Genomic DNA, 26486 nt, shown 5'->3' with positions numbered 1-26486 from the left:
TGCGCCCTGTGCCCACAGCTGCACCTTGCACTCTCATCCCTCGGCCCCAGCGCCTCCCTGGGCCTCGGCAAAGACGCTGTCACGTCAGCAGTGCAAGGTTCAGGGTCCAAGTCACGGTGTCCGTAGGCTTTTAATCTGGTTTCCTGTAGGTTTTAGTCATACTTTACACTTGAATTTTTTGTCTTTTTTTTGTTTTTTTATCGAAATTGCCTTGCTTTTTCCCTGGAGTTACTCTTGTTACTGTTTAGTTCCGTGCTGTGGCCTCCTTCATCCTGTGGAGCTTGTCTGCTGTCAGCGCCTCGTGTCTTTGCGCTGGCGGCTTCCGTCACGTTTCATTCCCATACCCCTGTACTGACATATGTCGTCTCTATTTTAATAGAGTGTTGTCCTCCTCTCCCCCCCCCCCAATTTTCCTTCCCTTCATTTGGGAAGGGTCTTCTTAATGGTTTTCATTGCTTTCGCTTGTATCTTTTTTTGAAAATTATTTTATTTTATTTTTAGTAGATGTCCCTTCTCAGCATTGTAATGATGTTATTATTAAAATATTAAGGCACTGATGGGGTGCCTAGGTGGCTCAGTTGGTTAAGAGTCTGCCTTCGGCCCAGGTCCTGGGATTGAGCCCTGAGTCAGGCTCCCTGCTTGGCAGGGAGTCTGCTTCTCCCTCTGCCTCTGCCCCTACCCCTGCTTGTGCACGCACTCCCCCTCCATTAATAAAGTTTTTTAAATCTTTAAAAAAATATTAATACATTGAAAGAAATGACTTACTCAACTGATTTTAGCTTATTTTCCACATAGTTAAGAGTAATCCATGGTTTTGCCTGTGCTGTTGGATGAATCCTCTAACAGCATCAGTCAGTGCATCCAGGAGGCCTGCCAGCATGACCACAGGGGCCTTGGGGCTAGCGCAGAGGAGAGTGGGCCCACCCAGGCCCCACAGACTCGCTCCCTGTTGCACAGGCAGCTACACAAGGACCGCTGGGCCGGGGACAGCCATCATTTGGCTGCATGATTCTGGGCCCTGAGGTGGCGAGGCTGGTCCACCAGGCCCCAGGCCCTCCTGCTGCACACCTGTGACCGAGGGCAAGCCACTTGCTGCCTCTGGCCTCTGCATCGCATCTGCATACCATACGGCTGGTCTGTGCCCATGAGCTCTCATATTCTAGAGGCTGAGGTGACCCTCAGTCCTCTTAGGATGGAGCAGCCAGCCCTCACGATAAAGGGAACCCTTCACCTGTGTGTCCCACGAAGACACCTGCTGAGGAAGGGGCCTCTGGATGACTCTTGGCAGAGCAGGTGCCCGAGACTGGCCTGGGCTGCCTGCTTGCCCCTCCTGCACTCAGGGCCCCCTCAGGTAAGAAGACCCTCCTCTCCGTGGGGCCTGAGGGCCAAGGCTGCAGAGGGGGCTCTGAGCTTCTCCTCGGGGTTTTGTTCCTGTGCCCTTTGTGGGTGCCTCCTCTGCCCTCCCTGCCAGCCAGTCTGCCTCACCCCTGCATCCCAGGGCAGGGCTTCAGCGTGAGCAAAGTGTCCCTGACCCTAACCAGGCTCAGAAGGATGAGGGGCAGCCGCCACCCCGACAGACCCTCTGGGGCCCCACAGTGACCTCTCCTCACATTGGGATTCTGTGGGAGACAGCGATGTGTAGGACCGTCTCCAGTCCTCAGAGCCTCAGACGTGACAGGAGAGGATGGTCCTTGACGTACCCTTTCTTTTGTTGTATTTATCTAAAATTCTTTCCAGATTCTCAGGCTTCTTGGTGTAAGTTACCACTTTGGTATAATAAAAGCTGGCATTAGGAGCTCCATGCCCTGCCTCTTCCCCAGTAAAAAATGGTCATGAGGACACAGATTTGAATTGTGGGGGGGGTAAATGATCTTTACCTGACCGGAGGTGTTTCTTCTGTCCCTACTTCCCCTTGTCGTGGCATGTGGAGCCTTATTGACGGCCTTTCCGCACCTGCGGAGAAGCAGCACCTGCAGAGCTGGGCGCCCTTGGGCTCTGTTTCCCACTTCCCAGCTGTGAGCTGCAGGCTCCTCCCTTGACAACCCCCCCGGCCCCCCGCCGCCACCGCCCAGCCTAGAGATGCACCTTCCTTGCAGGGCTGTGGGGAGGACTGTACCTGCACTCTTGCCCCCGGAGACACCCGTCAGTGTTAGGCACTGTTTGTTATTGTTTGTGTGGTTATGGAGTTCCTCGTTGGATTTATGTTCTCAACAGAATTCCTGCTATTGAGTTACATACATTCCAAGAATAAACCTCATCTGGGTATTGTGTATTATTAGTCTTCTTATGTTGCTGATCCTATTTGTTAATATTTGATCAGAATATTCGAATTTCTAGCTGACCAGAGGCACGTGGCGCCCGTCCCGGGTGGGACGAGCTTCCCCGCTGAGTGTGCCGTCTGTGAATTGTGGGGGCAGTGGCTCAGCCCCCAGCGGCCTCGCTCTCACCAGCTCTGGGAAGTAGGGTCAGGGTTGCGTTGTGGGAGTTTCTGCTGGGCTGGTGTCGCACTGTGACTGTGGTCTGCGCTTTGCTCACCACTGATGACACCCGCTGCTGTCTGGCACAGTTGCTAGCCACTTGGGCTGTGCCCACATTTCTGTAGCAGCATAGAAGTGTTTTTCAGATGGGAGCCCCAGGTGAGTACATGAGCTGCAGAGATCTTCTGCCCCGTTGTGGGCTACTGTCCTTTCTCCAGTCAGTTGACAAACTGTGATTCTGACATCCTGTTGCCCTTGTGTTACCCGCTAAAGCTCTTCATGTCTCGTAAGCCTCTGTCCTTCCCCCCGATCGTACAGGCGGTGTCCTATGCGGTCTTCTCATTGAGGGCCCCAGGCCCCGGAGTTTATTTGGGGGTGGGCCTCCGGTCTCATATCTCCCCTCACCAGTGCTGTCGGCTGGGCATGTGTGTTGGGAGCACCGCGCTCTGCTCCCTGAGTGTCCATGTGCCCAGACTCCTGTGTCCTGGCAGCCTGCTTATCTCCTCCTGTGCCCCCACCACACGGGCTAAAGTACTTTCTCGTAAATAGGACTTTCACTTCGTTCTTTTTCTTAGGGAAAGTCTTGGCTGCTCTTGGCCTGATGAATTTTTCACATACATTTCGAAACCAGCTTGTCTATAGAATTAAATCTGGAAATCAGTTTGGGGAGAATTAACATCTTAATTTTTAAGTGTTTGAGTCTATTAGGTCTTCTTTAATTTCTGCTTAGTCTATTGGGTCTTTAATTTCTGTTAGTAATATTTTACAGATTTCTACAAAGAAATTTCACACACCTTTTGTTAGATTTGTCCTAACTGATTTTTTTATGTTCTTGTAAATGGTATCTTTTTTTAAAAAATTCATTTTCTAGCTTTTGCTTGTAGCCACCCCATTAAATTCACCTACCCCTTCTTAAAGTTATTTGTAGATTATTCTGGGCTTTGTGTGCCCATTCAAGGTGTGGACGGTCCTCCTTGCTGGCCTCTCGCTGTATTACCGGGCACGCTCTGGAGGGGACCTACTTACTGGGGGCCCTAAAATTCAGGATGTCCAGACCCACCATGGAGGTAACTATAGTTAGGTATGCTGTGCGGGCACAGGTCACAAAAGCAAGTTACTAATCCCAGCGCCTGGATCATCCCGACTCAGCATCTTCCATTCCCGAAGGTCCCAGCTGGTACAGGGCATCTCTGCTCCTGTGCTGTGCCACATGCCTGGCTCCTTGCGATGTCCCAGGTGGGACACCACATCACTACAGACGCCTCGGTGATCGGGTCAGGTCCCGGGGTCGTGTTGTCATCCTTGTGAGTGAACAGGGGAATCAGTAAGCACAGCTCTGTCCCTGCTGTTGTCCAGCGGCTGAGTCACAGGACATCAGGAAAGGGGGGTTGTTCCTTGACTGGCACCTACGGAGTGCTGAGTCCACAGGTCCCTCGGGTAGGTGGGCCACATGTGTTTCTACCCTTTTGTTGGCTTCTTTGGGCCCAATTCACCCAGGCCTGCTTCTCTCTGTGGTCTCAGACGTCTGCCAGGAACAGGCTGACCAGGGCCAGGGCAGGAAGGAGGGACGTTCCATGCCCTCCTACTGCAGCAGAAGCACTGGACCATTGCCCAGCCTCTCCCTCTTCACATCTCCTGGACCCTGAGGCCATAAGAAGCCCTCCCTTCCTTCCTTCTTTCCAGAAGAGGAACTTTGGATCTCTAACCTATCTGGAACGTATCTCTGGAGGGTAAGGTGGGATTGCAGGTTGAATTTCAACCTTTTGGATTGCTGGCTGTCCCAGCCTATAGTCCAATTTCTTCTCCAAACTGAGAGCTACTGAAGGACTGTGCTTCCCCATCCTACACCCTGTGCCCAGCACCTGGTGAGAACGGAGTGTCTGGTCGTGGGTCGTGGGTCGCTGCCGCCATAGGCTTCCCGCCACAGCCACAGGGTCTGTGGGAAGATAAAGCATGTGCAGACAGACTGAGCGTGGACACTGGACACACAGAAGCCAGGGCTCTGTTACCCATGGCCTCAGGGAGGGTCAAGTTCACACACAGTTTGTCAGTGCAGGGCGGGTGGGGGTGTCAGAGACAGGATCAGACACAGGTCTCAGGAGTCCTGCCCTGTCTCCACAGCAAAGATGTTATAAATTTTGAAGTACATATTTGAAATAACTGGAGCATTTATAAGAGATACACTCTGATGTAGGCTATGCCTTGGACCGAAAGGGAAGCCTGAGAAATCTCGGCATCCCTGGATGCAGAGCACACATTGCTAGAAAGAGAAAAGCTTTGCAGCGTTCTGGACACGAGGCCAACACACTGCAGCCTCTAGAGCGAGGGGGCAAGGTGAGCAGGCCCCCCAGCCCCATCAGGTTCGTCTGTCTGGACACCTGAGTGATGAGCCCGCAGGCCGTGTAGAATGCTCACTGATGTCAGGGTTGCATACGTGCTGAACATCTTCCGAATGCCGAATGCTAACTGTGACTGGCAAGAGCATTACATTACAGAAGTCTCCCCTCCCCTTCCTGGCCTCAAGGACATAATCTGCATTGTGAGTCTCTCAAGGAGCATAAAGCAGCTAATAGGCTCTGTCGGTTTCTGCTGTCCTGGCCTCCTGCAGCCTAACGGGGCACTGAGCTGTTAAACACAATAAATCAAGTCTGTGGTTGTCCCTCGAGGTTCCTTCCATGGTCCCCTCCCGCCAGACAGCTGAGACCCTGGGTGGAGCCCTGGGTAAAGCACCGCTAAGGTGGCCACAGCAGGGCTGTCGGCCTGCCCTGGCTCTCACTGCAGCCGCGTGAGCCTCAGCTGGAGGTTTGCTGGCGGGACTTCTGCTCCCTTCTCTGGGTGAGAGGTCTCATGTCGGGAGAGAGCGGGGTAGTACTCTTGAGTGAGTGGGATTGCTGCTGTGAATTCCACAGACAGCCGTAAAACTTCTACTTTAATATCCAAATCTATTTACTCTTGAAGAAACAAGCATGCCAAATGGGAGAGTACCTGCCACTTTCAAACATTGACGGTCTTTCCTTCATGTCTGAAACTAACACCATCACTGGGTTTTGTATTTGACCAGCATGAAAACTGCCCAGTGGTCAGGGGCATGGGCTCTACAACTAGCTTGTTGTTCACTTTCGTGTTCCTGCTTTTCTCATCAAACAGGTGGGAATGGCCCCTTGAGCGTGAGGACAGGATGGGTCTCCACAGTAAAAGCACATGGATAAGGGCACTATCACTGCTCCTGCTGCTGTTACAGCCATGCACCTCGCTAGGACAGTATTTTTTTTTAAAGATTTTATTTACTTATTTGAGAGAGAGAGAGTGTGTGTGTGTGTGTGTGTGTGCACGAGTGGGGGGCAAGGGGCAGAGGAAGAGGGAAAAGCAGGCTCCCCGCAGGGATCCCAACGTGGGATTTGATCCCAGGACCCCAAGATCATGACCTGAGCTGAAGGCAGACGCTTCACTGACTGAGCCACCCAGGGCACCCCTGACGATATTTATTTTACTAGAATTTTGTTGATTTGAATATTCTTTTAAGAAAGAATGATTGAAAATGTGATTTATCAGAATTTATCTAGGTAGTACTGATTATAAACAGATTTTGCCAGTTTGATCAATATGAACGATTGAATGAAGTTTTGGTTCTGATCAAAATGGAGTAAGCGAGGGGTTCCTGGGTGGCTCAGTCGGTTAAGTGTCCAACTCTTGGTTTCGGCTCAGGTCATGATCTTGGGATTGTGAGATTGAGCCCCACATGGGCTCCCTGCTCCCTGCTCAGTGCAGAGTGTGATTGTCCCTCTCCTTCCCCCTCTTCCCATCCCCCCGACTTGTGTGCAGTCTCTCTCCTTCAGATAAATAAATAAAATCTTTTTTTTTTAAGTGGGATAAGCTATAGCTACCAACTAACATTATAGTTAATGGTGAGAGACTAATGCTCCCCCTAAAATCATTAGCAAAACAAGGGTGTCTGCTCTCGCCACTCTGTTGAACATCGTGCTGCCAGTTTTAGCCCGCTCAGTACGGCAGGAAACAGAAATGAAAGGCAGACAGATTTGGAAGGAAGAAATAAACCCGTCTTCTATTTGCAGATGACATGATTGCCTGCATCAAAAATCCCATTAAGTGTACAAGAAACTCCTGGAACCACTAAGCAGGTTCACCTGTTAGGAATGCAAGGTCAGCATATGAAAGCCAGTACTATCCTGCAGACCATGAAAGAGCAATCAGAAACTGAATTCAAAACGCAATACCATTTACAGGAACTCCAAAAAGTTAGATACTTGCTCTGGATCTAACAAAATATGCATAGGATTCTGTATACTGAAAACTACAAAATGCCAATGAGGGAAATCAAAGAAGACCCAGATCAGACATCGTGTTCACATATTGGGACACTCAACATAACAAGGATGTTGATGTCTCCCAGGCAGGTCTGTAGGTTTAATGTCGTTCCTGTCAAAGTCCCAGTGGGAATGTTTATAGATATAAACAAGTTGATTTTAAGATTTTCATGAAAACACAGAGGAACTAGTTAACCCAAGACTATTTTGAAAAAGAATCAAGTTGGAGTAATTTTAGGACATGGTAATGCTATGGTGATCAAGATGTGGAGGTGGCGGGTCGATAGGCACAGACGTAAACGAAACACACCAGGGGCCAGGGCACACCCACATGGGTGTGGACAATGATAATAAAGCAATTTAATACAGAAAGGGTACTCTTTGCAAGACATGGCATTGAAACTATTGGATATCTATATGCAAATAATTAAACCCAAAACAAAAACCCTTGACTTAAACATCATAGCTTATACAATAGTTAACTCAAAATGGATCAAATATCTGAATGTAAAACATAAAACTACTCTTTAGGAGAAAGAGTCACATCCTTAGAACTTAAATTGAGAATTGACCTTTGCCACGGTTAAAACCATTTGTTCTGTGACTGACCCTGTCAGGATGTGGAAGACAAATCAGGAGCTCAGAGGAAATCTTTGTAAATCACATTCCAACAAAGGGTGTGAATTCACAATGTACCAAGAGTGCTTCAGACTCCATGGCAAGAAAGCAAGGGCCCTGGATGGAAAATGGACAAAAGACCTACATGGGCACATTTCCAAACAGGGTGAGTGGATGGGAAATGAGTACATGAAGCTATGAGAGAAAACCGATTAAATCACTACTGCCTGTGAAAGTGGCTTAAGTAAAAATGCCCCCAGCTCCAGGTTTAGGGGAGAACACAGAGCAGCTGGACTGTCTGCTGGCGGGCGTGGGAAGTGGTGCAGCCACTTTGGCCAACAGTGTCCGTTTCCTATCAGGGTCGACAGACACTTGACGTGCGATCCAGTAGTCACACTTCTGACTTCACACAAACGTGCACGCTATTGTTCCCAGCTGCTTTATTTGTAATCGATAAAACCTGGAAGCAACGCAGACGTCCTTCTTGAGGGGACTGGCTACGCAAACCGAGATGCAGCTCCGTGGCGGATGCCGCGCGGCAGGAAGAGGGCACGCGCTGCTGTGCCCAACTCGGGACCCTCGAGCGCGTCCACATGCTGAGCGGAAGAAAACCCATCACCAAAGATGGCATGTGTTTGATTTGATTCATACAACGCTCTTGGAATGACAAAATGGTAGTGATTGCCTGCGGTTGGGGTTGGGGAGAGCACCAGGAGTCTCTGTGGTGCTCCCGCTTTGTAAGTGGTTAGAGAGACCCGACGTGGGATCAGGCTTCACAGACCTGCACACGCACACAGGTACATACCGTCCTTAGCACTTACCGATGGCAGTGACCATCTGGTAGCACACATACAGTTAGGTCAAGGGCGAGGGAGTGAGGGACACACAGAAACTCTCTGTGTTATTTTTGCAACCAGTCATGGATCTAAAATTATTTCAAAATTGCACACACTATATACATTAGATTGACAATTATTCAGTCTACAAATATAAAAATATTGTGTAAACAGACCAATTAAAAGTGAGAGATTATCAGAATGTATTAAAAAAGAAGATCAATCTATGTTCAGTCAAGAAGACACCCACATGAACCGCACCGTCGGTACGTGAGATGGTAAAGGGCAGAACGTGTGTCACATGAACACTAATCAGAAGACAGCTGGAAAGGCTGCATTAGTATCAGATGAAGTGGGCTCAGGACGAGGAAAATCACCAGCGGTAAGGAAGGACATCGTGTCAATATACAATGACCAATTCACCAAAAAGACCTATCAGTCCCAAATGTACGTGTATTGAGTAGCAGGGCCTCCAGTACTCGAAACAAAAACAGAATGGAAAGGCAGAGAGGACAAAGCCATAGTTACAACTGGATCGCACCCTGTCAGTAACAGTGGAACAGGCAGACGGAACATCAGCACGGGCAGAGAAGTAGGGACTGGCACGGTCCACCAACTAGATCTCAGGAGTGAAGACATTAAATAGGTCCTCTGCCCACAGTGTGACAGGCCCAGGCCAGTGGGGGAGGACAGAGCCCAGCAGAGACTGGGTGCAGGTAGAGGCCTGGCGGGGAACGCCCTCGGCAGAAGGCCCAGAGGGCGGGCGCACGGACTTGGCCTGTCCCAGGAAAGCAGGCAGTGGGGCCAGGGGGTCTGGCACCAGAGGCCTTGGGGCAGTGCTCTGGGAGGGAAGGAGCCTGGGTGGAATGACAGGGGTGATGGGGAGATGCCCACAAGTTTCAGCAAGGGGATGATGGCCTGATTTGAGGTTCTGGAAGGTCACTGGTGATGTGTAGCAAGACATATCCTCCACATACTCCAGTGAAAGCACCGTGGCCGGGGGCCAGTCAGTGACCACAGAGCGTGACTGTAAGGAGGCCGTGACCTCAGCACACTGTGTCCAGACCAGTGGGTCCACACACTCTTCTCCCTGCGCTGGAGGGTATTGGTGCAGAGTCTCTGTGCCTCCCAGGGGCACGTGGAACGGGCCCTGCACTGGTGGGCCTTGGGCTGCACCCTCATGGGAAGGGCTGGGAGTCCTTTTTCCTTTTGTTTGTGATGTTTGGAGGCACAGTCGCATCACCACCACAGGCCGTGTGCAGTTCTCAGAGTTGGGTACATTCCGTGTGCCCCAAACATTCCATGCACAACCAAGGTCCCTGAGCTATGCAGCATGGTGATGGCACACAGCGTCCTCTGGCCGGACCCCGTCTCCCAGGACAGCCAAGGCCGAGCTGGTACTAGAGGTTCTCAAGGGACGTGTCTGCCATACTTCCTGCTTGCCCAGGACCACAGACTGGAGAAGTGGGCACTGGGGAAAGACCCACATGTGTGCAAGTGTGTGAGCAGGTGTGTACAAGTAAACGGGCACATGTGTGAGGGGGAGTGAGTGTATAGGTGAGAGTGAGTAGGTGGGTGTGTGGGTGAGCTTGAGTATGAGTGGGTGTGGGTGTGAGCGAGTGTGAGAGTGAGTGAGTGGGTGGTGAAGGAATGAGGTGGCTGCTCTGTCAGGGGGTTCGTCAAAACGCTGTCCCTCAAAAGGAGCTCGTGAGTTTTTGCTCTCTGACGCTTATTTTGTTATAACTTCAGTCTCATCACAGCATCAGGATAGTTCTTTTGTTGGACTTATTCGAGGAAATATTTGACTCCCTTTCTCTTTCTCTTTCATGAATTGAGAGTTGCCTGGTACAGTCTCGGTGAAAGCAGCTGCTTTTTTTTTAAATTAAATTTTGTATTTGCGGTAACTGTTGATTCACATGCAGTTTTAAGGAGTAACAGAGGGATTCCATGCACCCTTTACTCAGTTCCCCCCAACGCCAAGATCTTGGCGTTGATGCAGAACCTTGTACCCCACACGGATCCCCATGTTGTCCTCCCAGAGCCACAGGCATTGCCCTTCTGTTCCTACCCCCTCCTTCACCCTGGAGACCAACAATCTGTTCTCCACTCCTATAATTCTGTCGTTTCAAGACTGTTACATAATGGAATCACACAGTATGTAATCTTCGGGGATTGACTGACTTCCCTCCGCCCGATTCTCTGGAGGTTCACCCAGGTTGTCGAGTGCATCAGTAATCTGTTCTGCTTTATGGCTGAGGACTTCTTTCCCTGTCGCTGCGGCACACATCCCATGCCCTGTGACTATTTAACCAACCAATTGAAGGTGCTTCTAGTTTGGGACAGTTAAAATAAATAAAGCTGCTGTGAAAATCACATACAAGTTTTTGTGAGGATGTAAGTTTTCATTTCTCTGGGATAAATACTCATGTTTAGTTTTTAAGAAACCACGAGACTGTTTTCCGGGCTGGCTGCACCTGTTACGTTCCCATGAGCTGTGTGAGTGACCTGCTTCTCCGCATCCTCGCCAGCCTTTGGGGTGACCCCTGTTGTTCATTGTAACCGTTCTCACAGGTGTGTAGTGGTGTCCCATATGGTTTTGAGGGGCATCTCCCCAAGGGCTGTGACATCGAGCACCTCACGTGCTCATTTGCCATCTGCATATGTATCTTCTTTGGCGAAATAACCATATTTTTTGCCCATTTTCTAATTGGATTACTTAGTTTTTTACTGTTGAGTGTCATCATTCTTTATATATCTTAGAAGTTAGCTCTTTGTCAAACCGCGAAGTGTGGTTTGCAAATGTTTTCTCCCAGTCTATGGCTTATCTTTTCATCCTGTAAACATGGTTTTTTGCAAAGCAAAGGCTTTTACTCCTAAAACATCTGATTTATCAGTTTTTCCTTGAGAACAGCATGCTTTTAGTGTCAGTCCAAGAATTCCGCCTTGCCCTAGATCTTTAGAATTTATTTCCTTTTTTCCCCCAGAAGTTTTACAGCTTTACATTTTACATGTAAGTCTATAATCCATTTCAAGTTAATTTTTATATAAGATATGAAATTTAGGTCAAAGGTTATTTTTTTGCCCATGAACATCCAATTGCCCTAGCACGATTTGTTAAAAAAGCCATCTTTCCTGCATTGAACTGCATTTACGTCTTTGTCAAAAATCAGTTGGGCATATTTGTGTGGGTCTATTTCTGGTTCTCTGTTCTGTTCCATTGATCTGTGTGTCTCTCCCTCTGCCAGTACCACACAATCTTGATTACAGTAGCTGTGTAGTAAGTCTTAAAATTGGGGAGACTGATTCCTTCCATTTTATTTTTCTTTGTCAAAATTGTTTTAGCTATTCTAGTTCCTTTGCTTTTTCATATAAATTTTGCAATAATCTTATCTATATCCATGAAATTATTGCTGGATTTTGATAGGAATTATGTTAAAACTATGTATCAACTTGGAGAGAATTGACATCTTTACTGTGATAAATCACAGTTCATGAACATGGTATATCCCCATTTATTTAGATCTTTTATTCCTTTCATAAGCACTTTGCGGTTTTCATCATGTAAGTCCTACACATGTTTTGTTAGGTTTATACCTAAGTATTTCATGTCATCTGCAAATAGAGAGAGTTTTGTTTCTTCCCTTTTCATCAGTGTGCCTTTTATTTCCTTTTCTTGCCTTGTCATACTGGCTAGAGCTCCAACATTATGTTGAATCACAGTGGTGAGAGGAGATGTCCTTTTCTTGTTCCTTGTCTTCAGAGGGGAAAGGGTTCAACCCGGAGTATGATGTTAGATGTGGGGTTTGTAAAGCTCTTTATCAAGTTGAGGAAATTCCCTTCTATTCCTACTTTTTCCCTGAGAGTTTTTATCATGAATGGGTGTTGACTTTTGTCAGATGCTTTTCTGCATGTGTTGACATGATCATGAAATATTCTTCTTTAGTCTATTAATATAATTGATTACATTAATTGATTTTCAAATAGTAAACCAGCCTTGCATCACTAGAAGAATAGTCACAGCTTATAATTCTTGTATTTTGCTGAATTCTATTTGCTAATGTTTTTAAAGGATTTTTGCACCTATATTCTTAAGGGCAGGGATTTTTTTTTCTTTTGTCCACTTTGATTTTTGTTTTAGGGTAATACTGGCTTCATAAAATGAATTGCAAAGTGTCCTTTTTTCTTCTGTTTTTTGAGGGAGATTATGTAGAATTGATGTTAATTCTTCTTAAAACTGTTGGTAGAATTCTCCAGTGAAACCATCTGGGTCTGGAGACTTTTTTTTTTTAAGTTTTAGAATTATGAATTCAATTTCCATAATACTAATGTAGGGCTATTCAAATTATCTATTTCATATTGAATGAGTTGGGGTAGTTTGTCTTTTTCCAGAAATAGGTCCGTTTGTCTAAGTCAATTTATCTGTGTAGAGTTGCTCTTAGTATTCCTCATCCCTTTGATGTCTGCAAGCTCTTTGTGATAGCTGCTGTTTCATTCCTTACATTAATGTTCTGTCTAACCTTTTTTCTTTGTCAGTCTTTGTATTAGTTTGTCAATTTTATTGATCTTTTCGAAGAATCAGCTCTTGATTTTGTTGATTTTCTCTAGTTTTTCTGTTTCTAATTTCATTTTATTTTTTCTTTATTTTCTTTCTTTCTTTATTTTTTGAGGGAGGGGGAGGGGCAGAAGGAGAGGGAGAGAGAGAATCTTAAGCAGGCTCCATGCCCAGCATGGAGGCCCATATGAGGCTCCATAACTCACTGAGCCACTCAGGTGCCCCTCTGTTTCTAATATCAATGATTGTTTTTATTTCTTTCCTTCTGTTTGCTTGTATTTATTTTGTTCTTCTTTTTCTAACATCTTAAAATTAGAGCTTAGATGATTGATTTGAGGCTTTCTTTTTTCCAATGTATGTATTTTGTGCTACAAACTTTCCTGTAGGCACTGCTTCAGTTGCGTCCCACAATTTTGGTATGTTGTATTTTTATTTTTGTTTTCATTCAGGTCAATGTATTTTTTTTTTAATAACCCTTGAGATTTCCTCTTTTTCCCAAGGGTTGTTTGGATGCATTTTGTTTTAGTTTCCAAGTACTTGGAGATTTTCCTGTTATCCTCTGTTACTAATTTCTAGTTTGATTCCATTGTGATCAAAGAACACGCTATATAATTTTGATTCTTTTAAACTTGTTGAAGTTTGTTTGATGGTGAAGGAGATGGGTGTTAGTATATATTCTGTGGGTGCTTGAAATGAACGTGTATTCTTCTGTTGCCAGATGTAGCATTCTATAATTGTTAGCTAGGTCCTATTGATTGACAGTGGTGTGAGTTCTATATCCCTACTGGTTTTATGCCTAGTTCTTTCAGTTGTTGAGATACAGTATTGAAATCTTCAGCTATAATTGTGGATATGTGTATTTTTCCTTTTAGTTCGATCAGTTTTTGTTTCACATGTTTTACAGCTCTGGTGTTTGATTCATACACATTTAGGATTGCTGTTGCTGCCTCATGGATTGATCCTTTTACTGTTATACAATGTCCTTATCTGTCTCTGATAATTTGCAGTGCTTTGAAGTCTATATTTAAATTGAAGTGTAATTCATATACAATATCCTGTTGGATTCAGGTGTACAAAATGGCTTTAATATTTAATTAGATTAATAGGTTTAATTTTTTTAGATTTAATATTTTTGTATATTATGAAATTATCCCTACAGTAAGTCTAGTAACCATCTGTCACCATGCTGTTATTACAATATTGCTGACCCTATTCCCTATGCTATACTTTGCATCCCCATGACTTACTTATTTTATAACTGAAAGAAGGTCCCTTTTAATCCCTTTTACCTATTTTGGTCTCTCCACCAACCCCTCCCCTCTCTGGTAACCAACAGTTTGTTTCCTGTATGTATGAGTTTATTTCTGCTTATTAGTTTTGTTTTTTAGATTCCATATATATGCGAAATCATACAATATTTGTTTTTCTCTGACTTATTTCACTTAGCATAATACTCTCAAGGTCCATCCATATTGTCACAAATGACAAGCTTTCACTCTTTCTTATTGCTGAGTAATATCCTATTGTGTATGTATACTGCATCTTTTCCAACCCCTTTCTCTTCTTCCTCTGGGACTCTAAGAAGGTAATGCTAGATCTTTTGTCACAGTGTCACCAGTCTCTAAGGCTCTGTTCTCTTTCTTTTCAAGTCTATTTTTGCTCTATTGTTCAGATGAGAATTGTTCTGTCTTAAGGTTCACTGGTTCTTTCCTTGGACCCCTTCATTCCATTACTGTATTTTTCAGTACTATAATTTCTATTTAGCTCTACTATAATTTCTATTTAGCTCTTTATATCTTCTGTTTTTTTGGTGAGAAATTCTGTTTCTCTGCTGAGACTTTATATTTTTTCACTTGATTAAAAATATTCTTCATTGCTTATGGAAGCATTTTTATCATGGCTGCTTTGAAATTTTTGTCAGATAATTCTAACATCTCTGTCATCTCAGTGTTGGTGTCTGTTGATCATCTTTCATTTAGTTTGAGATCTCTCTTGTTCTTGATATGAAACCTGGGCATTTTGGATATTATGTTATGAATCTGAGTATTACTTAAACCTCCTACTTTAGCTGGTTTCCTTTGATACTGTTCCAGCAAGGAAAGGAGGGGTGCTGCCTCATTACTTAGAGGTGGGGTAGGAGTTCAGATTGCCCACTCAGCCTCTGTTGGTGTCTGGAGATTGAGGAACTTCTCGTTACTTGTGGGGGGGGGCAGTTGTGGCTCCCCTCTGGGGCTCCACTGATACTTCCTCAGCCCGGACGCTATGGGGTGGAGTGGCTTTTTATTCCCTGGTGGGGATGAGGCTCCTGCTCCCCACTCTGCCTTCTCTGGGAACACCCAGTGTGAGATTAGAGAGTGTCATTTTGGCCTGGTGAGGCACCCCCACCCCCACCATTGGGCCTTTGCTGGCATTGGTAGGACTGGCTTAACAGTGTCTTCCATGGTGCCGGCTGGAGCAGAGCCACTATTGTCTCAAGTTTTCAGTCTTTCTGGGCTTTCTCTTTACTGGTCCTTTGGCTGGAGGCAGTGGGCTTTGTTGGAGCTTTTTTTGGTCTATGCCCATTGGCGTTTCCAGGTTGCTGGCTGTCCTCCCCCAAGTCTGATGAAGATGCAAAAAGAAAACCAGAAATTCGCCACCATGTCACTCCGTGGGCCACTGGTGTGTTAGTCTGCCTGCTCCTCTCAGCATTTCAGCATCTTCCTATGCTTGCTTTGTGTGGAATATCCTGAGGTTTTCATTGGTTTTAGGGGAAGGTACCTCTGCTCCATCTTGCCAGGAGCAGAAGTCCTGATGCTCCTCTTTTAGACATCACAGTTCAGAGCACAGATGCTGGGGCTGGCTGTCAGGGCCCCCCTTATCACAGGCCCTTGGGCAGGTCTTTTACCTCTTAAAGCATCAGTCCTTCCATCTGTAAAGTGGGGCCAGGTGGTACCCACACCTCCCAGTTGAGAAGTAAAGGCATCAGCAGAGCCAACCACTGAGGACAGGTCCAGCCGGGGCCAGCAGGCCAGAACTCCCCACACAGGGAGGCCATCCTGATGGCCTTGCTCATCAGCAGTGCACATGCGGCCGCTGGATTCCAGCATAGCCCACACCGACAGCAGCAGACAGGCTGTGTGGCTCCGCAGAGCTGGTCTCCAGGGGCCCTCAGCAAGCATTCTCGGGCACCTTCCCTGTTGCAAATACTTACTCAGCAGCAGCGTCCCCTGTGTGGTGACTGGGCCTTTGGCGTCATGTGTAATGTCACCCATCCACCGGCCCTCCTGAGTGCAGTCTCTGCTGTCTACACAGACCCCCCCCCCCATGGAAGTGGACTTCTCACAGCCATCCTGAATTTAAAGTGAAATTCAAATGACTGCATCTTACATATGTAGACAGAACCTGACATGTGATGGTTATCAAGTGTGCATAGCAAATAACCCTAGCATGTTTGCTTCTTGAATGTTCCATCCTGGGTCTGACAGAGAAGCTCAGAGGAGCTGCAGGCAGCAGAGGGCAGAGAGGGGGCTCTTGTCCGGTGTGAGCCCCCCCACCCCACCCCAGGCTGCCTGGGCTGCAGTACAGGTACCAGCACTTTCTGCTTTGTGTTTCCTTTGACTAGCGAGGGGTCAGGAAGTGACCCAGAGCCTGGGGTGTATTTGAGAATCGTAAGGACTCTCCCGTCCACCTCCCTCCTGATGCCTCCCCTGCAAAGATGTGGTCCAGTTATGAATGTGGGGGTCTGAGCATCTGGCTTTCCAGCAGCCCAACTCAGAGGGCCCCTCCAGCTTCAGACTGGCTTCACAGGAGCTAAGGAGCAGAAAATCTGATTGTTAGCATGGACCTACCCAGTAGTCCCAACAGGCAGCGTGGCAGCGTGAGGACTCCATCTGCTCACCCGGTGTCCCTCCCAGCAGCCCCAGCGTTCTTCTCCCCCCCCGCCCAGTCCCAGACCCTGCCATGGTGCTGAGAGACCTGGCACTCTGCCACTGGCTTCGCAACTGTGAGCTGTCTGGGCGGGTCCCAGTCTCCCCCACAGTGCGTGTGGCAGTACTTTGAAGATAGCTGCAAATACGTGCTGTATGTGCTCCTCAGCCTCACGCGGGAAGAACATTTAAGCACCTGGAGACTTCACCCAGACATGGAGGAGGACATCTCCCGGTGCTCGCCTTCATCCCCCAGATTCCCTCCAGCCTGGCATTAGAGGGCAAGGATCTTTGAAAAGCGGGGAGCTCTTACAAGTGAATGCGCACACGAAGGCTGGTGATGCCCTGCCTGGGGGTGGGACCAGCTCCAACCAGGGCACCCGCTTTCTCTGGAAATGTTCCACGCAGGGCAGTGGGTCTCACGTGGCACTCGGGCCATATGACCTGGCACCTCGGACCTCAGCCCATGACCCACACCAGAACAGCCGGAGTCCTTCCTCAGGACATTGCGATGGGAACTGTCAGTTCCTGCCTGGTGGCAGGAGACACAAGACGTGTGTCAGGAGCCTTTGCTGTGGCCTCGTCCCCAGACTTTCTCTGCCGGAGTGAACGGAGCATGCTGAGGCCTCCAGTTCCCAGTTCTTGCTCCTGCAGCCCAGCCTTACCCCACACCTTCCCTTAAGGTTGGTTTCAGGCTTCCCGTCAGCAGTGCCAGATGACCTGCAGCTGTCCAGCAGACTGGCTGCACAAAGCAGTTGGAGATGGATTTCTGTCTCTCGTGTACTTGGAAACCAGGGGGTTTCAGATCTGGACTGTCGCATTACGGATCAAACGGAACTGCGTAGGGCCCTGTGTCTGCCCTTGCACCCCAGCTATGCGCCCGCACACAGGACAGAGGGAGTGGCCAGGCTGGAAGAGGTGGCCCTGTCTGCGGGCTCCTGGGAGGCAGCCTTCCGTCTCCTTGGTTCCCAGCTTGCTGACGGTGTGGCACAGGGAGACCAGGTCTGACGGAGGGCCGCTGAGCACCTGCTGTGTGAGCCGCAGAGAAAAAGCTCTTGCCAAGGTCAGCAGTGGCCTGTGCTCCCCCAGCTCGGTGTTCACCTCCTTGACCTAGACTCAGAAGTGACGATTGTATACCTGCGAGACGTGGATGTCGAAATCATTATCAAAACTGTAAACGGCATGTTTAAGAAGCTAAGGGTGGAGCATGTTAAATGGGGACAATGGAAGACATGACCAATACCCAGATTGAGTTTTTAGAGTGAACACGTATGTCTGAGGTGAAACGTGCACTGGGTGGGATGAGCCAGAGCATGGGAGCTGCAGAGCAGAAACAGAACCTATCAAGGTGAGATGCAGAGGCAAAAGGCGGGAGAAAGTGGACGGAGCATCAGTGAGCTCGCTCAACTAAGACAGCGAACATACATGCGTTCGGGGGCCCTGGGAGTGGGGGAGGGGCAAGGTGAGAAGTGTATTTGAGAAACGGTGGCCACGATTTTCAAATTCAGTGAAAACTCTAAGGCTGCCAATCCAAGAAGCTCAATGAGCACCAAGAGTCATGAGGCAACTGCAACAAGGCACAGGCTGAAGTAAGTTGTTCAAAGCCAGTGATTAGGAGGAAATCCTTTACATGTGCTGTGGAAAAGGACACATTACAGATGGTGAAAGGAAGTGAGAACAAACACAGCGGGCTTCTCCATGCCAACAGCGTGGGTGAGAGGTCAGGGGCAGCAGCGCGGGCGAGGGTTCGGGGGCCATGTCTCTCCGGGACCCAAAGAGAGCACTGCTGACCTGAAGTTCTGTGCCAGGTGAGACCCCTTCATCACTGAAGGTGAGACAGACCTTTCAGACCCACGGAAACAGAGACTGCATCACCAGCAGACTTGTACCACAACAATTATTTCAGGAAGTTCTTCAGGTAGAAGAAAAACAAGAGCAGGCAGAAAGCTACCTGCGCACGACGGGGTAAGCAGAAAGACATGTTTTCTTGTCATCTATGTCCCTCCAGAAGATGACTGACTGTTCATGTCAGAAATAAGAATGTTGGTTTATAACCTAGGAGAACCAAAGTGCACCACAGCAACAGGGCAGAGGACAAGAGGGGAAACAGAGGCCCGGTTAGCATCCATGTCAGGTCCTCCCACACTGTGCTAAGTGACAGATCCCTCACACTGTGCTGTGATGAGACGAAGGTGTGCACAGAGCAACCCCTAAGATCACAAAAGGTCGTAACTAAGATCACAGCGGTCGTAACTAATGAGCAGACAAAGGAGGTAAAGTGGAAGCATCAAAGGTATGCAGTTCATCCAAAAGACGGCGGAGGAGAAAACGATAAAACGGGAACGAAGAACAGATGGTAAAGTAGAAAACAAGCAGTAGAACGATAGATGCAAACTGCACCATGTCCGCAGTCACTGTCAGGGTCGAAACATCCCCAATTAAAAGGCAGATTGTCGAATGAGATAAAAAGGCAAGGTTCAACCGTACGCTGCCTACAGGAACCTCACTTAAATATGAAGACACACATAGGTTCAAGATGAAAGATGGAAGGAGATACGCCACACTAACACCAATCAGAAAAAAGCTGGGTCACTACATTAATAACAAAGAAACTTCAGAGCTGATGCGGCCAGACATGAGGAATGTTTCACGACGACAAAGGAGTCCATCGGTCCATCAGCCGGAGGCAACAGCGCAGTGGTACGATGCTGATGACAGAGCTTGAAGTGTAAGGAGCAGGGCCCTCCTCGGCGCCCCCACGACCTGACAAGACCACAGAGGACTGGCAGTGGTACCATCTAGGTTGCGAGAAGACTCCTCCCCAACACAGGAGTGCACGTTTACCAGGACAGACCACAGTCTGTCTCAGCAGAGACAGCAGAGACTTGTGAAGCAAGTCTCAGGACATGGGACGTACCTGAGGTGTCACAAGATGCGTTTTCTAACCATCAGAGAGTTAACTACGGATCAACGGGAGAAAGACATCTAGAAAATCTCTTAAGTATTTGAAAATTCAGTAGCATACTTCACAATATCCCATGAATAAAAAAAACAAAGAGAAATTTGATGGTATTTTGAAATGAGTCAAAAAGAACACAAATATCAAAATTAGTAGGATGCAGCTAAAGCCCCGTGTCAAGAGGAAGTTTATAGAACAAAACACCTTTATTAGGCAAGAAGTAAAAAACTAGAGAAGATGAATTAATTAACTCTGCATCTGTGTGTTGGGATTTGCTAATGACAGCAATGGGGGCCACAGAGGGGAGCTCTTGCAGTCCCAGGTGTGGGCCTGAAGCTGGAAAGCAGGAGTGCAGAGACAGATGGACGACTGGGTCAGAAGTGCTGTGGTCGCTCATGGCGGCTGTGGCTGGCCGTGGGAGTTGGGCGCAGGCCGTGTTCCAGCCAAGACACATCCGTGGACGGTACCGGCACAGGGCCCCCTGGGCAGGCTTCCTCTGACGAGTGCACCTCCCCGGCCCTGCAGGGGACCGTGCCTGTGTCTCCTCTCCCTCCCACTGGGTGAACTACAAATATATTAAGTTCCCAGCACTGCAGAGAACAGAAGGTGGGGTCCCTGCTGGCGCAAGAGATCTGCCTTCTGGGACACCAAGTGTAGGGAGGAGTGAGTCACAGAAAGAGATCTTTTCTGACCATTTCCCAACAGCTTGGTTTTGGGTGAGTGTGACCCCAAGTGCTGTCCCTGGACTCTGCTGCAGGGGTGGCCCCGAGGTAGGAGTAGGCCCAGGCACTCTCGGGGGCTGCCCCTGATGAGCAGGTGTCCCAGGGCCCAGCAGGACCGACAGAGGACGATGCCCTGTGTACCCAAGTTTGTGATCCTGGGGGGGCCACTTGCCCAGTGCCCCTCAGTGGCTGGCATAGGGTGGGTTCTTCAAGGTCAAGGGCGCTGAGTTGCCGGTGACCTTCACCACCACCCAGGGCTGCTCCTTGTCCCCAGCAGCCTACAGAGGGCACTGTGCCGCTTGCCCTCAGCTGCGTGATGAAGGCAGGCAGCGGCCTCCGTGGCAGCTCGCTGGCCTGTGTGACTGATGGCAGTCGACAGCCTGGACCCTGAAGCACCCTGGCGCTCGCTGACCCACTTTCTCAGCTGTGGCTGGAAACATTTACGTAACCACAGCCACAGGGCCCTGCTGTCCCCCACATAGGAGGGGATGTTTCTCATTAAACAGGAGGCCTGGCATCCCAGTGTAGCCAGCGCCCGATCTGCTCTGTTGGTGCTGGTACCTCAGTTTGCCGCCGGGTGTCTGTGCACAAGGAGCGCGGTGAATTTGGTGCCACACCAATCACTTGAGCTCCAGTGTCTCCTCTCCTGCCTGGGGTCTCTCTCTGGAGCACCGTCTTCCAGCCAGACCTGCCGACCTGTTCACGCGCCCTGCGCTGTCCTGCAGAGATGCGCCCAGGACAAGTGTTCTCTGCCGCGCTTTCCCCTGTGCAGCCACCAGCCGCATGGAGCTGTGTGTTCAGCACTCGGTGCAGCTGGCGAGTTTCTTACTTCAAATGTAAATAGGCACAAGTGGCCAGAGGCTCCCACGTTGGCCAGTGGAGACAGACCACATTAATAAGTATGGGTGGTCTTCAAAACTTGCCCTTGCTAGGTCTTAGAGCTTCATGCCAGAATCCTTGTTGTTCAAAAGCATCCTTGTCTTTTTTTTTTTTTTAAAGATTTTATTTATTTATTCGACAGAGATAGAGACAGCCAGCGAGAGAGGGAACACAAGCAGGGGGAGTGGGAGAGGAAGAAGCAGGCTCACAGCAGAGGAGCCTGATGTGGGGCTCGATCCCATAACGCCGGGATCACGCCCTGAGCCGAAGGCAGACGCTTAACCGCTGTGCCACCCAGGCGCCCCGAAAAGCATCCTTGTCTTATCCATAATGAGGACTAATAGTTGGAGCTGTTGACGGTACCTGTGGATACGCTGTCACACGCACGTGTCTGTTCATGCAGAAATGTGTCAGCAGCTGTCATCTGTGCACACGCCCTCAACCACCAGCAGATAGTGAGAATGTGCTGTTTCTGTGCTTTGTTTTTGTATTTTCCTTGAAGCATATTTTTCAGCAGAAATATTTTGATGAGGAAAAAGAAATAGTTTTGTCCCCCAAAACCTATAAGGTTAAAGGAAAATCTTGCTTTTTAAACTTGTGGTCTCTCCTGTATATGGACGGAGCCTCCCTTACCTTTACAGGCCACATCGAAGGGCTGGTGTCCAGACCCCCAGACAGGGGACATGCCCAGGTTTCACTGTTCTTGAGGGACTTAGACCAAGCATGGGGTCATATGTGGGGAGTGCTAGCAGAGTTGGCCCCAGGCCTCGTCCTTCCTTCATGGCCCAAGGACCCTACCTACCTCTCAGATGTGCCCCTGGGCAGGTATGCACAGCTCCAGGAGGCCTGTGGCATTCTCTGTTCCACAGGGTCCACCTGGTTCCCCTCTTGGGAACCCCTGGGCCCCAGGTCATCTGGAATCTCCCCCAGTAGGCCTCCTTCCCTCTTTGTCCCCCAGGCAGCACCCTGCTGTCAGACACTGTGACCACTGCCCTGTTACCTACCCACCCGCTCCAGGACTGGCCACCCTCTGCACCCGGGGGGGGTCACTCATGCCCCGTGTCCCATCCCGCCCTCATTCCCCCTCCTCTCTGACCCTTGTGGATCCTGGCACCCAGCAACTTCCCCGCACCCTGAGACATCCCCATGCACCCAAGCTGGTGGCTCTCCAGCTCCCGTTTGCTGCCCTGACTGCTGGCACTCCTGGGAAGGCCACCCACACAGTCCACCCACTATGACCTGTGTTGCCTGCAGAGTGAAGCATCCCTTCCCAGGCCTGGAGTCAGGTCTGTTGCGCCCACAGGGCCTCCCGCATCTGGGCCTGGGCTTGCCTGAGATTCTGGCTTTGCAGCCCTCCCCCGTCTGTTCTGGAACCTCTCCTGGTCCTACCCTCTCCCCTTGCTGTGCCCTGAGCCCTGGCCCCACCTGACCTTCACTTCTAATCCTCACTGGTGCCTGTCTTGGAGGCCACCCTGTACACCGTGGTGGGGTGACCTGTCCCTCAGGATCCAGCCTGGAGGAGAACCTAGACCCTCCCCAGAAGGGGCTACAGCCAGGACAGTTTGGTCCCTCTTCCATGGGTCCGTCAGGTCTACTGTCTGTCATCGTGCTTGGCCTATAAGTCATAAAGTACAGCCTTAATTTTGTTTGGTGGGCCAAGTGCTAGACCCATTGTCTGCAGAAATTATACAATAAACATAGACCAGTGATACAGGTATGTAAGGCATCTTCTGGAAAGACTTTGTAAGGGGGGATGCTCAGCTATTTGGCAGTTAGTTAATAGACACTAGATCCACTGAAGAAATGGGGATTACCAGGGAATCTTAACTCTAAGCATGCCGGGGACATTAAAAAGACCTATAATGTCCTGCCTTTTTAAGGGCTAAGGGGTCATAGCCAGAGGGTAGAAAAGCACAGAACTAACATCAACTAACATGATAGTGGAACAGACACTAGCCACACGCAAGGACCCCTTGGCTCACTTGAGCCCTTTCCCTCTCCAGGTGAGAAAGCCATTCCTGTTTCCCTCCCTACAGAGGTAGAAGCTGAGGCCAGAGGGCTTGAACGACCTGCTTGGCATCACACAGTTAGTCTCTGCCGGGTTTTCCCCAAACCCATGCCTCCCACTGCCATGTGCCCCGAGCCCCAGTACGTCACACCAGGCGCATCCCAGGGCTACGCCTTCTTGCTGACTGGGCTGCCCTCCCAGGAGCTTTTGCCTCCCTGAGCCTTGGTGCCTCACCAGTAGCAAGAGTAAAGGCAGCACCCTCTTCCAACCTCCCCCCACACCAACCCACCCCCCAGAGGCCAAAGGTCCTTGCAGGCCAGGACACCCCCGACCTGTGTTGGCCATTGACAGTGTTCTCAGCTAGCAGCAGCTATGCCTTCCCTTTCCAGGTGACACCATCTGGGCCCCGTCTGTCCTTCCTCACGGCGCCCTCGGCACCTTGAGCCACTACGCCCAGCCGCATTTTGGGAGAAAGATGGAGTCGAAGGTCTCAGAAGGCGGCCTGAACGTGACCCTGACAATCCGTCTGCTGATGCATGGAAAGGTATGGAGCCCAAGGCCACTTTGTCAGACCAGCTGGGAGGCAAGGGAGGGCATGCCCATGCCGGCATCTCTGCTTTGTAAACCCTGAGCGTCTCAAGCTGACAAAGCAGCCCACTCCAAATTACATTTCTCCTGGAACCCTTAGTGACTGATTCCCACCTGATGCCCCGTCACCGAACACCTTAGTGTGTATTTCCTATGAACAAGGGCGCAGTGCCCCATCCACGTCAGGATACCAACACCAGGGTGTCCTAGCCACTCACCTTGGGCCCTGTTCAGGTCACCAGTCATCCCGTCCCGCCCTTCACAACAGGACATGCGTGGTTGGGGGGCGGGGAGCGGCCAGGCTTCCACATCCCAGACGTGTCTCTGGTGGTCTTCAGCCTGGAGGAACCTCCCTGCTCCCCCCTTTGCCCTTCACCTTTGAAAGTTCCTGCCCTTCCTCAAGGCGGCTTTTCCGATGTTTCCTCACCACGGGTGGGAGCGTCACAGGAGCTCTCCCATCAGGGCCCAGATTTCAGGGCTTCCCGTTACTGAGCCCTTGGTCCTTCGCCCAGGGTTCCTCTCCTGCTGCTGTGAGAGAGTGCTTCTGGGGGCCCACGGACACTGGGGAGAACCCCTTGTCAGACCTTGGCATTCATTCATCCGCGCGTCCATGCCTGTCCTCATGGACTCAGTTGCTGTTTTATTCAGGCTACTCCCATTCTGTCATCACTCGTTTTGATGCTTGTATTGCCCTTGACTCGGCCACCGGCAGCCCCTCCAAGCTGGCTCCTGTGTCCTCATGACACGAGCTGTCATTCATCCAGTGCTATCTCACTTTTTGGCACAAAACACTCTCGTGGCTCCCTTGTGCTCTCCCTGCCACGATCCTGGAATCAGCCATTTCTCCAAAGAACCCTGACTCTTGTGAGTGGGGGACATCTACACATATGTTTGTTGTATGCATGTGTATATACGATCACATGTGTGTATACACACGTGCATAAAATTTATTTCCATGTTTATAGACTGGACCCCATGAGTTCCTACCCCCCAATTCCAGCCCAGCCGCACAGGGTTCATCCCGACTCCTCCATCTGCCCTGTATTTGTGCCGTGAGAAACCCAACTTCTGGTTTCCTTGTGGTCTCCTGACCCGGGGCCAGCGGGGGCCCTGCGCTCAGTGCCTGCGGTGCCACTTCTCCCAGATTTGCAGGAGAAGCGCCCTCACCGGGGGTGCTGCAGGGCTCATACCCAGAGATCCCTTTCTGTGATGGAGAGACGGCGACCAGGCTTTGCTTCTCCCAAGTGTGAGTGGCATTTGCTCAAGGTTGTCAGAAGTTGGGAGTGCACCACTGAGGGCGGTCTGTGAGGTCTGGCCTTCAGCCTCACCTCCTGGGGCAGCAGCAGCCACAGGCACCAACACTGCCCCAGGAGGTGAGGCGCCGCGGCCACTGGAGGGCTCACTACCCCGTGCCCAGCTGCCCTTTGCTGCACAGCGGCCCCGGCTGCACACGCCCTCCTCACCACCCAGCAGCTTTTAGGGCCTTCACCGGGAATGTTGTAATTGCTGAGGACTTCCCTATAATAAGGGAAATGAGTTTGATTTTGGAGGGTCCTTCTTGGGGCTAGAAGCGGGCTGGCTCATAGTGCCGTGTGGGTCTGAGCCAGGCAGGAGTGTGTGTCCAAACCGCCATGGGCTCCAGGCTTCAGAGCCGTGGTGGTGTGTTCAAGGGTGTCTTTGCATATTCTACTTTTTTAAAAAGTGAAAAAGCGGTAGCAGTGCTTGATTACCTGAACATCACAAAATTGGGGGAGAGTTTATGTTTTATCTGTTTCTTGCAGTGTTTCTTGAGGCCTTAAGAGCATAGGTGGTGCCTCCTGCCTTATTTGTAGAGAGCCGGCGGCTCCAGCTCTGTTCGTCTGTGTGTCTGTCAGAAGCAGGGCCTGGGACTCACAGAGGTCAGACGGGGACCCAGGAGCCCCCAGACTCAGGGCCTTTGCACAAGTGGCCTGACCATGCTCCCTCCTGACTGTCCTGATCCCCTGTCCTCGCTCCCAGCGCAGATGGATCTCACAGTATCTGTCACAGCCCGTCTCCCCTTCTGCTCCATGACATCATCTTTCTGTGATTCTTTTCCTACAGGAAGTTGGAAGCATCATCGGGAAGGTAACTACTGAGTGAACTCTGCCTCTGCTGGGGTCTCTGAGGAGGTGACAGGACCACCAGGCCTGCGCTGGGTGGCGGGCCACATAGGGATCCCACCACGCACCAAGGATTCCAGTGGAATCCTGTGGCCCTGCCCTGACAAGGCCCCAGCTGGTCACCAGGGCAGCCCTGCCCCCACTGCCCCACTGCCCTGTGGCCTGTCCTTCCCGGGTGTGAGGCTCCAGTGAGCATGATTCACTGGCATTCTCCAGAGCAGTCTCCCCTCTGGCCAGTGGTGGTGAGTTGCTCGTATCTCCCTTCCAAAGTAAGAGAAGCGTGCCTTGGGGACAGAGGGTGGATCTGGGAGTCGAAAGCCTGTGGCAGAAGCCGGGACAGGGCGCCACCTACCTGTGGCTGGCGTCCCACCGTCTCCAGGCCCCCTGGTGTCCAGGGGGCACCTCTGTGGTCCAAGTCCAGGTCTTCCCACAAGGGCCTTGGGGTGTGCCCCCCCCCCCCCGGCCCGACCCGGCCC

At 49.9% G+C, this 26486-nt stretch overlaps 1 protein-coding gene across 12 annotated transcripts in view; it reads left to right on the top strand.

The window, feature by feature from the left end:
- The window catches only part of PCBP3 (poly(rC) binding protein 3), a 273540-nt gene that overhangs the window by 217772 nt on the left and 29282 nt on the right, over positions 1 to 26486 (top strand). For all 12 annotated transcript variants that reach the window (XM_040621781.1, XM_040621792.1, XM_040621791.1 and 9 more), the window contains 2 exons: positions 23671 to 23825; positions 25952 to 25975. In XM_040621781.1, coding sequence (XP_040477715.1) covers positions 23671 to 23825; positions 25952 to 25975 — 179 coding nt within the window. The remainder of the gene's footprint in view (positions 1 to 23670; positions 23826 to 25951; positions 25976 to 26486) is intronic.

Source organism: Ursus maritimus, unplaced genomic scaffold, assembly GCF_017311325.1.
Source record: "Ursus maritimus isolate PB19 unplaced genomic scaffold, ASM1731132v1 scaffold_4, whole genome shotgun sequence".
NCBI classification, from domain to species: Eukaryota; Metazoa; Chordata; class Mammalia; order Carnivora; family Ursidae; genus Ursus; species Ursus maritimus.
This window is presented reverse-complemented; position numbering and strand designations above follow the sequence as displayed.